The sequence below is a fragment of the Pseudorasbora parva genome, chromosome 10, assembly GCF_024679245.1.
Source record: "Pseudorasbora parva isolate DD20220531a chromosome 10, ASM2467924v1, whole genome shotgun sequence".
NCBI classification, from domain to species: domain Eukaryota; kingdom Metazoa; phylum Chordata; class Actinopteri; order Cypriniformes; family Gobionidae; genus Pseudorasbora; species Pseudorasbora parva.
In genome coordinates this window covers 7,807,865-7,823,481 of record NC_090181.1, presented here as the reverse complement: position 1 = coordinate 7,823,481, position 15,617 = coordinate 7,807,865, and the positions used below count along the sequence as shown (strand labels likewise).

The 15,617-nt window shown below is 38.9% G+C and overlaps 1 protein-coding gene across 2 annotated transcripts in view; it reads left to right on the top strand.

Moving 5' to 3' along the window:
* Window positions 1-15,617, top strand: part of itpk1b (inositol-tetrakisphosphate 1-kinase b) — a 50,893-nt gene that overhangs the window by 7,947 nt on the left and 27,329 nt on the right. For both annotated transcript variants that reach the window (XM_067454994.1, XM_067454995.1), the window contains exon 3: window positions 6,389-6,413. In XM_067454994.1, coding sequence (XP_067311095.1) covers window positions 6,389-6,413 — 25 coding nt within the window. The remainder of the gene's footprint in view (window positions 1-6,388; window positions 6,414-15,617) is intronic.

The following is a 15,617-nucleotide window of genomic DNA, read 5'->3' as shown; positions in this document are numbered from 1 at the left end:
TCATTTACATTTCTTTAGATAGAAGCGTTAAAAAAAAAAAAAAAAAGGATGACGTGCGCTAAACACACGTCTGTTTCATTCCTACTGGAAGCCAGGGGGCGCCCTCGAGCAGAAACTCCAAATATGTCTCACAGAAGTAATAAAATATGATGTTCCAGGAAATCCCTAATTCAGCTAAATGTAGCTGAATAAAAATATAGAAACAATTTGACTGATGACATGAAGACAATAAACGCACGACTGCCGCAATATATGGTGTATTTGAGTTCTTCAAGTGTTCTCTGGTTTTTTTATAATAATAAAGTATGTTTATAATTCAATTCTAATTGACATAGCCTAATAAAATAATATATATTCTGCCTCATTCTATGATAAGAAGCCACATATTTCAAACACGCGACTGACGTTATTATGAAGTGACTTTGTTTTGCTTAGCATTACAAGTTTGTGAAGATGTTTGACGCGTGTTAAAAGCGACTCAAACAGGGCTTTCAGAGATGGAGCAGAGACATACTTTACTGACACGCAGCAATTGTACGCTTCATTGCACAGGATATGCTCTGTGAAAACATGTTATATCATCGCACCGCAATCCTCTGAATCATAATCGTATCGAATCGTGTGGTGCTTAGAGATTCTCACTCCTATGACGCACAGCTGGTTCAACTGAGCCCCTGGATTTGAGTTTTCTCTGCCATTTTTTCTCTGGAGGTCTCGTGTTTTAGTTATGGGGCTGTTGGTGGATGTTTTCAGGTCTCTCCAGAGATGTTTGAATGGGTTCAAGTCCGGCCTCTGGCTGGGTCACTCGAGGACATTCACGTTCAAATTACTGCAAGTCTGAATGTCACTTGAATATATTAGTGACTCTCTGAGCATGTCAATCACACTAGCACAGATTAAAAATGTTTTGTGGATTAAAATGTTAATCCTTTTGTAACCTCTTCAACCAAATTACTTGAGCTGCCTGGAGTCAATCTGAGTTAGGGGAAGATCTATTCAGCTGTTCTAACTCCTGTCACACCTTTCAAATTACTGCATTATTCTCCAGGACAGGCTTTCTCTAGCACTGGCTTGTTGTTTTAGCAATGTTTTACATCACGTTGTGCCGCTAGTCTTCTATGAGCGCTATTCTAGATCTTTAGTCTCTCTAAAGATCCATGAAGTATTCCATAAATTATCTGTCGATTGTTTTTAATATTAATCAAATCATGTTCTTATAATTTGATTAATCACTTAGTTAAGCTACCACTAAATGATAATCATAACTTCTGCCATTAATCTTTCAACATTTATTCAAACATTTTTCTCGTAAAATACAAAAGAAAAAGAAAAATGTGAGTTAAAAGCATTTATTAGTAATACATTTGTGACCCTGGAGTCATAAGTCACACATGATAGTTGTGGCAATAGCCAACAATACATTTTATGTGTGAAAATGATTGATTTTTCTTTTTGCCAAAAATCATCAGGATATGAATTAAATATTGTTCCATTAATATACATTTTTCTACTGTAATGTATCAAAAATTAGTAGTAACATGCATTGCTAAGGATTTGATGATTTGATTTCACCCGGCAACTCAGTCTGGAAACCTGTACATTACTGCTTCTGTTACACTTTTGCGGGAACCAATCACAGACTGGGTTATCCACCTGGCGCGCTATTGGTGGGTTTAACACTACAACGGGTAGAAAAGCAATCGATGATCGATGCCCGATGATCACACCTCTTGCGGTCTGATTGATTAAAGGACTATCCAATTGCGTACAGAGACATTTGAATTATGCCAGTTGATCGTGCCTCTTGTGCTGAAAATTACAAAGCAAGCTTCCCAGACCAATGTTCAATTTAAAAGTTTGGTCTGGTGGTAGCCACAAATCAAGCCACAAATCAAAATAATTTCTCTCATCCACCACACAGAATATGAAAAATATCAAAAACTTTAGCTGTACACGGCAGTCCTACACCAGCCAAAAACACCAACACTCACAAACACACTCTGCAAAATGTCATCGAATTATCATTACCGATAAAATCCCACAAAATATTGAAGTATAGTTTTTGTTTTTTTTAAGTTTTGTTTTGTGTGAAGCATGACGGTGGATTAAAGAACATAAACACTGCTATGCTTTCACACCTTCCACACAAATCGATGTATTTGTATTCGATGCATACATTTGGATGAATTTTTTTCATCCATTTTTGTCTGACAGGCGAGAAGTCATCTGATCATGAAGACGGGTATCAACATACCCCTCTCTAAGCAATCTGCATGATTTGTAGTATTATGAATGTCTGCACAAGCTCGCTCTTTCTGCCTCATTTTACAATTAATTGTGGGCTACACACTAAACAAGCAACTGTTCCAGTTTGTTTGTAGCCAGGGCAACAAGTGAGGCATAGCAACAACAGACGAGTATGACCAAAAGCGGTTTGTGTTTTTGGTAACCACAAGGATTTTGCCCGCCAACATGTGCGTGTGTGTGTCCTGTCCCAGACGGCAAATGCTTGTGATATTCCCTGCAGAGGTTATAAGCAGTCCTCGCTTGCAGCTGCAGAGATAAACAGAGGTCTAGAGAGGTCACGATTGTGCTCTCGAAGAAATGAGGTCAGCATTTCCAACCCCCTTCTCGTCTTGCTCGAACATGTCACAGAATGTTTATTAATCTTGTCAAATAGATTTGGTTTAATACTGAACAAGCTTGATAAAGGATTGATAGATGTGTTTTATGTACTCCTGACTTTCAATAATCTTTCAGAGCAGGCCCACTAAAACTGCTGAAGTTCAGGTGCAATATTGCCTTGCGTATGTCATCATAATTTTACGGAAGTCGTCGGAGGCATCTCGGTTGGTGCAGTCGCGTGTGTAACTAACCACATGTGTACCAGTCACAGGCTTGTGAAATGAATGTGTTCTCTTAAGCATGGATGTTATCTTTGAGTCGCACACAAGGCCGTGTTTGGTCTTTGCTTTATGCTCATTAGATTATTTATATTTTTCCCCCCTCACATTTAGAAAAATTGTGTTATATGTAATATTATTCAGACACCAGATGTATTTTTTACTAGTGGGTGCAGGACACTAGTTCATTTATGTAAGTGAAGATAGCAAAATAAAGTAAACTCTGACATACCGCCAAATTCTTCATACAGTGACTACCAGTAAAATTGAAAAAATTTGGGATCAAAATTATTCAGACACTTTGACCTTTTTCTTTATTTGCTAATGTGAACTTTTACGCCACAGACTGAACAAAATGAAGCATTGCTTGGTCACTGGTTGAACTAAATTGGTATTGTCTAATTGTGAACCTAAATTTATCAGCTGATTGGTTGATTGTAATCCATTACATAGCCTACCTTTCTAGCAAAGTTATCTGACCCACAGTTTATGAGTTCTTGTCATATTTTATTACCGTTATCGTTCAGCTCTACTTTTGTTGCTGCGGTCAAAAGTTGAGAAAATCAAAATTAAACCCTCCAAGGTTAACAAGAAAATGTCTTTCATCTTCTGGTATCTACACGTAGTTCTATTGGACTGTTTCCTCTACCCTCTTTCGTAACTCAGTCATAATAAAAGTGATTGTGCTCAACATGTTTTGTTTTCTCTATCCGATATTCTGCTTCACTTAGATAATAGAATGAGCCCAATGAAATCTGAGCCACACTTGCGTTTATCCGTATCTCTGAATCCAGCGGCCCTGATCTGTCACTGTGACCCAGCTCAGTCCAGAACTCCGTCTCTTTTTACACAATACCACTCTTTCTCCTGGATAACTTCAGCCCAATATTTTTTTAAAGAATGGTAGATATCCTGACTCAATCAAAGCAGAGAATGTCAGCTGTCATAATTATTACATAATTACAATTTCCTTTTCTGTATTCCCTTAGGGTGTGTTCACACTTGGTATGTTTGGCTTGATTAAAACAAACTCTGGTGCGATTGCTCTGTTAGTGCGCTTCATTTGAATAAGTGTGAACACTGCCATCTCTGAACCAGGCTGCGCACCAAATCAGCGGACCATGACCGCTGAAAAGATGGGTCTCGGTCCGTTTCCAAACGAACTTGGTATCTTTAGGTTTGCTGATTAAAAATGACAAGCTGGATGGAAAGCGGACCAGGACCTGAATTATTTTTTTTGGGTCCAGACCAAGCAAACCAGGTGAACCAAACTACAAGAGTGAACAAACCCTTAGATGCCTCTGTGGTTGGCAGGGCTTTTTTTATACGGCACTTAAAGTTCATGCAAAAATGAAATTTATGTCATTAATGACTTAGTTAGTTAATTAGAATTTCTTGAAGCATCGAAAATACATTTTGGTCCAAAAATAACAAAAACTACGACTTTATTCAGCATTGTCTTCTCTTCAAGGTTTGTTTTGAATCCTCAAACAAAGATTCAAATGGTTATGAATCAGGGTATTGATTCATGATTCGGGTCGCGTGTCAAACTGCTGAAATCAAGTGACATTGGCGATCCAAATCATGAATCAATACGCTGATTCATAACCGTATTAACCTTTATTTGAGGTTTGGAAACAAACCCGGAAGAGAAGACAATGCTGAATAAAAAAATGTCGTAGTGTTTGTTATTTTTGGACCACAAGGTATTTTCGATGCTTAAAGAGATTCTAATTAACCCACAGATGTCACATATGGACTACTGTGAGGATGTTTTTATTCCCTTTCTGGTGCTTCTGGAAAGGGACAGTATAGTGTGCATAAGTTATCTATGGTGAAACAGAATCTCTCTGACTAAATATAAAATATCTTAAACTGTGTTCTGAAGATGAACGGAGGTCTTACAGGTGTGGAACGACATTAGGGTGAGTCATTAATGACATAAATTTCATTTATGGGTGAACTAACCCTTTAAACCCTGGGTTATTGTCGTTTTTAAACACTGCTTTTAGCCCCCGGGTAAACGAACGTTTCACACTCACAGAATTTAGTAATTTAAGAATTTAGTGTTCCAGGCAGACGTTAGCTGTACATGCAAACAAAAAAGGTCAAATGTGAGACTACAGACGTTTTCCTGTTTGTTCAGTACTATGACAGAATACAATGTAATACAAACCGTAATTTCATTCAGGAAGTTTCACTTCAGGATTTTTTCTCTCAGAACAGAACTCAAAATGATCGTCATTGACACCCATGGTCTCTATGATCGCTTTGCTCACAATGCCGCTGAGAAACCCCGTTCTGGTTGGTTTCTGATGGACTGTTGACATTTGAGTGCTTTCAGATTACATTGGTCAAGGACCTCTGATTTTTACAATCAATCATTTCCTTTGAATTACTTTCCTTTCACAACGGATGTCATTATTTCCCACCTTCTGGCACACATTTTGATGATTTATCTAATACTGACAACATACTCCGCATTCAGGAGGAGTTGAGGCATGCTTCGTCTGTTCACTCTGACAGACGCAGTTGGTAGTTGGAATGAGATAGCTAAATGTTTTTCCAGTTTCCATATCCATATTTTTTTTAATCCCATAATGAATTAACCCAGACAGAAAAGTTATGTCTCACTGAAACTTAAAATAACTCGGACAAACCCACTCATGGTGTTTTCTGACAGAATAATAAATAGCTCATACACTTCATGATTATTTTTACATTGGTGTGGAATAATCTGACACAAGAAGAGAAAATGTTTGCTTGGATTCTCAGTCACAATGAAATCAAAATTGACAATTCATATTCACATCACATCAACCAATAGAAATCCAACAATCCAATCAATTCCCAATGGACAAAATCAAGTCCCGTCCTATGTTTTTTTTTTCTTTGTTTGAGAAGCAGTTTCACTTGGATATATGTCACAGTAGGGAAGGAAAGACTATCGCAACTTTTGTTTCATGTTGACATAAATAAAACCTTAAAATCATCCGAAGGGCTTCCCCACCAGCATGCTTTGCGGATCTATCAGGATCCAATTTCAGGATCACACTACAAAGCATAAGTAAAATATGTATTTAGCTTTACAAACTTTAGTGCAACCTATAACCGCTCATAAAATAGAGCAAACCGATTCTTGTGTGTCAGCTTGTCCTGTTGTTTTACGGAAACACTGGGTAAATTCTAACATTTGTCATTCCTTGTTGTGCGCTGTCTAAATGTAGAGCTTTCTAACAGCACGGGCAGTTTGATGCTCTGACTTCAGTGGTGTTGATTCTCTTCCTACAGCCAGTCAGGTTTTCTCTGATCTCAACTCTGTTGCTAGGCAACAGATATTTTTATCCAGGTTTCATTTTCATGTCAAAATCTAATCTGTTATGATTATAGCTTGGATAGTTGGAAGTTAACATTCTTTTTTTTTTTTTGTCAACCTGTGGCATGGGCAAAATAACTAATTGTATTTTGTTTGTTGTTTCTTTCAGGAAAAGAGGGATAGATGTTGTGCAGGTAAGTGGATCTCCTCAGAACAATTCAATATCAGATATTAATCTAATGTGTGAAATGACAAACAGTGACCGCCCACTTTTTCTGTGTCTCATTAAGTCCACCACTATTTTTCCAGTTCATTTTGTCCATGGGCATTTCAGAAAATGGTTCAGTAAAGATTACCTGTAACTGAGCTCAGTACAACTTTGGTTGAAGTTAAAAACTTGGTTGTCAAAAAATCTTCTATTTTAAAGGACAACTCCGGTGAGAAATGAACCTAGGGGTAATTAACAGATGGTTACCGAGTAGATCGTTCTCTGGGATGCGTTTTCTTGAAAATCGAATGTTAAGAGTTTTATCTCTAAAAACAGATTAGCTTATAACACTAGTCTATGGAGCACAGGGTAGACACAGGGTGGTAAAATTAAATCGCTAGTTAATACCACTAACAAGGCTCAAAATAGCCTCACACTAACACAGTAGCATAATGAGGGTCCCTACATGCAAACCGAAGCATTGAGAACTTTGTAAGAGTACAAACAGTTTAATAAGAAGATACTTTATAAACATAGTGCCTTACGCGTTCACGGACAGGCACCATCTTGGAAAACAGTCTCGATGAATCGATCTACGAGCGCTGTTCTAAGTGAGCTGGTCGATAGGAATTAAGTTTGTGAAATGTAATAACATGGACATTTTTATTTTTATTTATTTATTTTCTCTGTCACGTTCAGTGTTTTCTTCTGGAAACAACGAACCATATGAGATTCCAAGTCACAGTTCATCACTTAGAACAGCGCTCATGGCTCGATGAGTCGAGACTGTTTTCCAAGATGGCGCCTGTCCGTGAACGCGTATTGCACTATGTTTATAAAGTATCTTCTTATTAAACTGTTTGTACTCTTACAAAGTTCTCAATGCTTCGGTTTGCATGTAGGGACCCTCATTATGCTACCGTGTTAGTGTGAGGCTATTTTGAGCCTTGTTAGTGGTATTAACTAGCGATTTAATTTCACTACTCTGTGCCCCATAGACTAGTGTTATAAGCTAATCTGTTTTTAAAGATAAAACTCTTTACATTCGATTTCCATGAAAACGCATCCCAGAGAACGATCTACTCTGTAACCATCTGTTAATTACCCCAAGGTTCATTTCTCACCGGAGTTGTCCTTTAAGCTAATAAAATCCATAAATGACTCACTTCCTATATTGCATAATAATGAAACCGACAAATAATAAAAACAAAAAATGTCCCTCTTGTTAACTACATATGCTACACAAATGCTAGCTCTGTTGATCAATGTTTATCTAATGGAGTTTGGTTGCCGTGAGAATTCTTTTTTGACAAGCAAAATAAACACAAAAAACCCCCCAAATGAGTTCAATTCAAAATGAACATTTTAATTTACACACATCTCATCCAAGATGTTAATGTCTTTCTTTCTTCAGTCGAAAATAAATTATTCGTTTTTTTCTTCACATAATGGCTTTCAATTGCAACCAACAGGTTGAAGGTCCAAATCAATGCTGTGTCAAAGTAATGAGCTATAGGGTCTTATCTAGCGAAACAATCAGTCATTTATTTACTTTTTAACTTAAATTGCTCATCTTGTGCTGCTCTGCGATGTGCCTGTGTTTACGCAATCACCTCGAAAACGTCAGACAAGACGTAGGCGGAAGTACAATTTAGGCTTTTATTGTCCTATCTAATTAGGCTATTTACACATTGCAAAGAACTGCTACTTTTACTGTTGTAAATAGCATCTACCGCTATTTGCACTTAGCATATTTTCTTAGTGATAGATGATATTTACACCAAGTGAAAAGAGCAATAGATGCTCAAGTGAAAATAGCATATTTTCTTAGCGATAGATGATATTTACACCATTTTCACTTGAGCATTTGTTGCTATTTTCACTTAGTGTAAATAGCATATTTTCTTAGCGGTTGCCGCTGTCTAAAAATAAAGCTGAAATCTCTGGCATATACCAAGCCTGAACAACCTCTGCGTTCATCTTAGGTCTGACTTTATAAGTAGAATGTTTAGTAGTAGTTTTCTGGAGAAGTATATGTGTTGGGTATGCAGTTGTGTGCTTATTACAGTGGACAGATGAACTGAAAATGTGAATGAAATGGTCAGGGCGTGTTGATAATCTTACTGGCTGAGTCTCCAGTCCTAATTCCTTGGAGATTGAGCTGGTGTTTTGCACTGAAAAGTGCTAAACACAAAATATTTAATAATAATAATAATAATAATAAATTTTATTTATAATGCACTTTATATTAAACAAAATCTCAAAGTGCTACAGAATTTAAAAACAAAAACAAAACAATCAACAACAATAAATAAATAAAACCGAAAAATAAAATAAAATAAATTAAACAAGTAGCAAGTCAATTAAAAGTCAATTAAAAGCTCTGCTAAAAAGGTGGGTTTTAAGACCACGCTTAAAAGTATCTATAGTCTGTGGAGTCCGCAGGTGGTCAGGGAGAGCATTCCACAGACTGGGGGCTGCAGAGCAGAAGGCCCGATCCCCCATAGTACGGAGATTGGCTGTGGGAGTTTTGAGGCGATACAGCGAAACAGAGCGGAGGTTACGAGTGGCTGTTTGTGTGGTGAGGAGTTCCTTGAGATAGGAGGGAGCATCACCATGGATGCACTGGTGGGTAAGGAGAGAGATCTTGTACTCGATCCTGAACGACACAGGAAGCCAGTGGAGTGATTTTAGAATGGGGGTGATATGGTCGTATTTGCGCACCCTCATGAGGATCCTAGCAGCGCTGTTCTGAATACACTGCAGCCTCTGGAGATTTTTGCTAGGGATGCCAATAAGGAGCGCATTGCAGTAGTCCAGCCTGGAGGAGATAAAGGCATGGACAAGCTTCTCCGCATCAGCCAGTGATTTCTGTCTCTTTTTCTATTAAGTTTACTTTTGAAAGCGGAAAGTGTGGTTAGCTTGTTTTCATTAGACAGAGACTGTTTTGATAGTAAAGCCCAAATTGTTCTCATTGGTTTTGGCTAAGTATGCAAATGTTAACATTTGAACATTCAACAAAGCCAAGGCCTGGAAAGCTTTCCTTACACAATGAGACAGCAAAAACCTTGCCAGCAAAACATCTACCAACCGTGTTTCAGCAAATGACCACAATTGAAACTATTGAAGATCATCACAGGCTTGAGTCCCCGATTTACTCAAAGCAAAAGTATTTTTTGTTTTTTGATAAAGGGTAAAAATAAGTTTGAAATACTTGACCACTTTGCTCATAAAAAAAAGAAAAAATGACGTTGATATGCTTGCATCAGCTCTTTAATTCGGCAGTCCAATCACGTCATGTCAGATTTAGTTATATAGCACTTTATACAATATATTGCTTTAAAGCAAGCAGCTTTATTAGGGTTAGATTTACTAACAGCCTGCACAAACCCTCTTTAGTCATTTAAAAAAACTACTGTCAGGATTTCTAAAAACAAACAGTAAAGAATTTGCGCTGAAAAGGTGTGGACAAGTAGCCTGACAAGCCAGACCCACATCAAGATGTTTGGTCTGGAAACTCACATTGACAGCTCAATCTGAGGGGCGGATAAACGGTTGTCTTTAAAACTCCCTCTGCACGCGATAGGATAGCGCTACACCAACCAGAGCAACGAAGGTGAAACAGAGCTCGCTGACAGATTAAACATTCGCCGTATCCGGTCGGCAAAACTCTGAACACATCTTCCCTTTTTAAGAATGACTTAAGTGCCGTTCTTTGTTCTTTTCTCAAAGAAAAGCTTAACTCCGAGTCTTCCAGAGTTGTGGTCAAAGCTAATTTGAAAGACCGCCGTTTGCCAGTTTCTGTGTTTACTAGAAGCACGCAAACGCTACTCGGCCATCGTCATTATGGCCCCGCCCACCGACTCTATACACGATGTGATTGGCCCGACCAGAGTTTGGTGTTTACAGCTCAGAAGGGTATTGAGAGTTGCTAGACGACACTCGCGGGCAGATTAGATTTGCTGCCGCTAGGGTGCGTCTAGATTTCTAGGCTAGTGGACAAGGATTTTTGCGGCTTATTGCATATGCAGTTGCAGGAGTTTCCCTTTCAGGGTGTACTCCCACTAGGCACGGTTGCCTTGTACCAAGTCCGAGCGTAATTGTCAAACGACAATTCATGTTCATCAATAAGGGGAGAATAATGACAGTAGCATGTAGATGTAGCGTAGAGATCATAATACATGCGTACCTCGCCCGAGCCCAACTGAACCGTGCTCTGGCTTTTCCAAGCGGGCCAGGGATAGCTAAACGAACCTCGCCCCGGGCACGGTACGGAACGATCACACTAGTCAAATGAACCAGACTTTAAGGGTCAAACACATTCGGGCATCGTCGACTGTGAGTACACCCTCAGATGCAAAATTTATAGGAGGAGAGTATTTAAATTAATCATAATAGTTGATTTACTAAGGTTTATGCTCGCCAATTTATATGTATTTGCGGCAATATTTACCGCCCAAAAAAGCGTGTCCTAAACCTGATGCTAAGTTGCACTGCTATTGGTAGATTGTGTTGGTCATTATGGAAATAATCCCGTTGCGTCTGTGTTCTGTAACTTGGGTCAATAGATCACAAGCAGAAGTCTTGGAATTGCGCTCTCATGCTAATTTGCAAATATTTAGTAAATCTGGCTAGCCTGGTTGCCAGCCGAACTTAGCCCCGCCCACAACGTTTGAGCTCGGGCAGTTCGGCCTGGACTTGATCCATAGAGGAGTGAGTATGCCTGAACAGAAACTGTTACATTACAGAAATGTGTTCAGACCAATGAAATTGTCAGGGCTTTAGATGATGATGGACAGATGATAAAAAGTAACATAATCATCCACTTCATCAAAGGAGCCTGGCTGAATTTGTTCAAATCCTAAACGGAGAGCTTGTTCGTATATTCATTCACCTTCACTATTTCCCTTAAATTCTTTTTTTTTACATCACCGTAAAAAATGGCGTTTTGGGGGGTAAAATGTGTTATTTTGGCATGGTTGCCTGCTAAAACTCGCATTCCTGTGTCTATATCATAATTGAGGTCGCTTCAACCCGCAGACATGGAAAACAACCTGGGGGAAAACCGCAGACTTGGCAACAGTGTAGTTGAGTTCTGTTGACATTTGACAACTAACATTATGCGTCGCTTCGTTGCTCTGATTGGTTGTAGGTCTATCCAATTGATGTCTTTCCTGGTTCGGTTGAAACACGCCCCATAATCACAGCCCAGTGGAGCAGTTTCAGACTCATAATCTGACTAGAATTGAGAAATCAGGCTGAAATCTGGCCCTTAGAGTGTTAAACCTGAAAGATCTGTGTCAGTGTCACTTTCAGTTAGAATGACTTAAATTACAATTAATAGAATAACTTCAGTTTTTTACTATAAATCAGCTCTCCAGTGTGTTCAGTTTTTACTCTGTTGTGTGACCTCAACAGAGTTTGTTTCCAGATTACATATTATGTAGATAGTCCACAGAGTTCTCATTAATACCAGCTGGAAACAAAACAATAAATTATTGTTAGAACCAAACCAGTAGCCACCAAAAAACGGTCATTTGGACTTGCTTGCTCTTAGTGATGTCGTCACTTTTCATGTGTGCGTTTGAAATTCACTGTAAACGGGGGTCACATCTATGCACGCGAATATCTAAAAACCGAGCATTCCCTTCAGGCCGACCTCACATCGTTTTATTTAAGTGTGGGAAAAACAAAGGCAGTAGTCTCTGGTGAATAAATAGCTCAGTACATGTTCCTTGGAATTGCCTTACAACACACACACACACACACACACACACACACACACACACACACACACACACACACGTTTGTTTTTGTGACATATGGGGGCATTCCATAGGCGTAATGGTTTTTATACTGTACAAACCGTATTTTCTATCCCCTTACACTGCCCCTGCCCCTAAACCTACCCATCACAGGAAACATTCTGCATTTTTACTTTCTCAAAAAAACTCATCCTGTATGATTTATAAGCATTTTGAAAAGTGGGGACATGGGTAATGTCCTCATATTTCACCCTCTCCTTGTAATGCCAGACCCATGTCATTATACACTTTTGTGTCCTCATATTTCACAAAAACATGCGCACACACACACACACACACACACAAACTTGAACACATGTGTTTTGAGGACATTTCAAATTTTTTTTTTTAAAAGGATAGTTTACGTAAAAAGGAATATTCTGTCAGCGGTCACCATGTGTGAGTGTGTGTGTGTGTGTGTATGTATGCATGTATAATAGGATAAATTTTTTTTTCCTTCTCATTTTTAATTTGCAAAGATTTAAAACAAACTTCGTTCACGTTGTCATTATGTGGTAGTGTTTGTAGAATTGAGGTAAAAAAATGAATCAATCAATTTTGGAATAAGGATGTAACAGCAAAATGTGGAAAAAATGAAGCACTGTGAATACTTTCTCGATGCACTGTATCTGTGTATTTTATATAAAACTATATTACACTGCAGCCAATTGTTGTTGTTGTAATAATGTTGGTCATCTCACTTTCTTATTCGGTTCCTCTTCAGACTACTTGCCAGCCAACCGTGTTAGGTCTATGTAATCCAGTAATATTATAATGCATTTAACCACATTAACCTAGACAATGACTTCATCAGGCTCATTTCCTCTCTATTTGCTCCGTCATTCATGTTTTATTCTCCTGCTTTGAGGTTGTGAGGCTCCATTAGGATGAAGAACATTTCCTGTTTCTCGCAAGTGTATTGGTCCATGAAAAATCCTCTCGGTCATTTTTTCCCCCTTTGATTAAGGCGTTTGTATGGGCATAATGTGACGAATCATTAGCCCCTCTATCATTGTTTTCATCCATTTACTCTGGCCATCTTTATGTGCTCCTTTTGAGATACAGCCTCTAGGGCACTTATCTCTCCTCTCAGTGTGCGTTTATTCTAATTCCCTGCTTATTTTCTAAAATGGATCCATCAAACATGAGCACTGGCTGGGTAAAGTGTCAATATTTCATGAATGTGAGAAGATTAAAAGAGTGACGGCATCAGCAGCTGCCTCTGCTTCTTTTCTATTCAAGGGTGTTTTTTTTCTGCAAAAGGAATGTTGCGGATGAATGCTACTACTTAGTTCTTAATATACATTCTTCAATGCACATTATTTAAAAGGAGTTTGTCTTCGTAATCTTTCATCACAATGTAATAACTTGCTCCGCCTCCGAAAAAACTTTCCTTTTCCGCTGACATCATCAAGGCCATTAAAGGGGTAGTTCAACCAAATATAGTTCCAAAGCCATACAATTTTCTCTTTCTTTGAAACGTAAAAAAATTAACCTGAAAGATTTTTGTCCCTCCATTAAAAGTGCATGTGACCCCCCCCCCCCCCCCCTAATATTCTCAAGACACATGACCTCTTTATATGATGAACGTGATATATATAGTTTTTATTCACATAAAAACATTGATCAACACATGCATAGAACACATTTAATGCTGTAAAAAGACTATCAGAAATGCTTGCTTAATTAATTCACAAGAACCAGATTCTTGTGCCTCAAACAAGTAAGGTTGAGTTTTTTTGTGTACCAAGGCTGTGTATGTATTCAGAAATCACACCCCATATACCCCCATTCACTATTCCCTACATTACTCCATTAATATAGTCCACTGGAAAGAGTGAATGAAAACAAGTAAGTGAATTGGGACACTGAATGAGCCGTAAGGGCTGCTGCTTTTGCGTAGTTTGTTCTTTCTGTTTAATAATCATTTGAAACTTGCAAACTTGCAGCTCTAAGCCTGACGTGGTCATACCCAATTCTAGTCAGAATATGAACTATGGGGCGTGTTTCAACCGAACCAGGAAAGACCTCAATTGGATAGACCTACAACCAATAAGAGCAGCGGAGCGATGCATTATGTTAGTTGTCAAATGTCAACAGAACTCAACTACACTGTGTTGCCAAGTCTGCGGGTCGTTTTCTGGGTCGCGGGTCTGCGGGTCTGCGGGCCGTGGGTCTGCGGGTCACCTGAGGGTCGTTTTCTATGTAAGCGGGTTGAAGCGACCTCAATTATGTGATATATAGACACAGGAATGCGAATTTTAGCAGGCAACCATGCCAAAGTTTTACCCCCAAACGCCATTTTTTTCCGGAGAAAAGTTCTTTGTTTTTCCGGCTGTGTTCGGCTGGCATCCAGGCTAGGCAGCGCAAGTAGTAATGAAAAGAATTATATGGAACTCTATCATGGAAACTAGCAAGTGTAAACAATTTAATAATCAAGTAAAAAGAAATGAATACCTGCATGATAATATGCTGGACCAGCAGTTTGGATAATTAATGAATGGATGATTCAGCTGCGAGCGTCATCTTCTGGCAAGACGCAAGATTTAATTTGGCACGACCCTCAAAGTGCATTATGGGTATTCTCTAGCCTTTGAGTGTACATTGGTTGTACACTAGTTATTGTGGGATTGAATGAGTGCACTCAATAATGTCTACTATGGTTTCGGACACCATATGGCTGTCCAAATAAATAGTGCCCTATTTAAAGGTCCCGTTCTTTGCGATTCCATCTTTCAAACTTTAGTTAGTGTGTAATGTTGCTGTTAGAGCATAAATAATACCTGTAAAATTATAAAGCTCAAAGTTCAATGCCAAGCGAGATATTTTATTTAACAGAAGTTCCCTTTCAAAGCCTACAGCGAACGGCCGGTTTGGACTACACCCCTGCACTTCCTGCTGTAATGACGTCACTAGAACCGTTTGTTGACTAACCCTCCGCCCACAAGAACACGCAAAATAGGGGGCGTGGTCTTGTTGCTCTCTCACGTGGAGAAGAGCGCGCATTCAGCGCTTGCATCTCCCCGTTATGGTAAGAGGCGGGACCTTTCCGGGCAAAGTGCGCTAAGCTGCTGTCCAATCACAACACTGGAAGCGCTGGCCCAATCAGAACTCGTTACGTGTTTCTGAAGGAGGGACTTCATAGAACAAGGAAATCATCAGGCCGTTTTTAGGACAGAGGAAACAGCGCTGTACAGATAAGTAAATTGTGTGAAAAATACTGTTTTTTTTACACACGAAACATGAACTCATGTTATATTGCACACTGTAAACATAATCACATTTTCGAAAACACGCAAAGAATGGGACCTTTAAGGGTATATGGTGCGATTTCGCACAACGCGCATATTTGATGTGCTCGACAATTCTATAAATAAACTAAACAT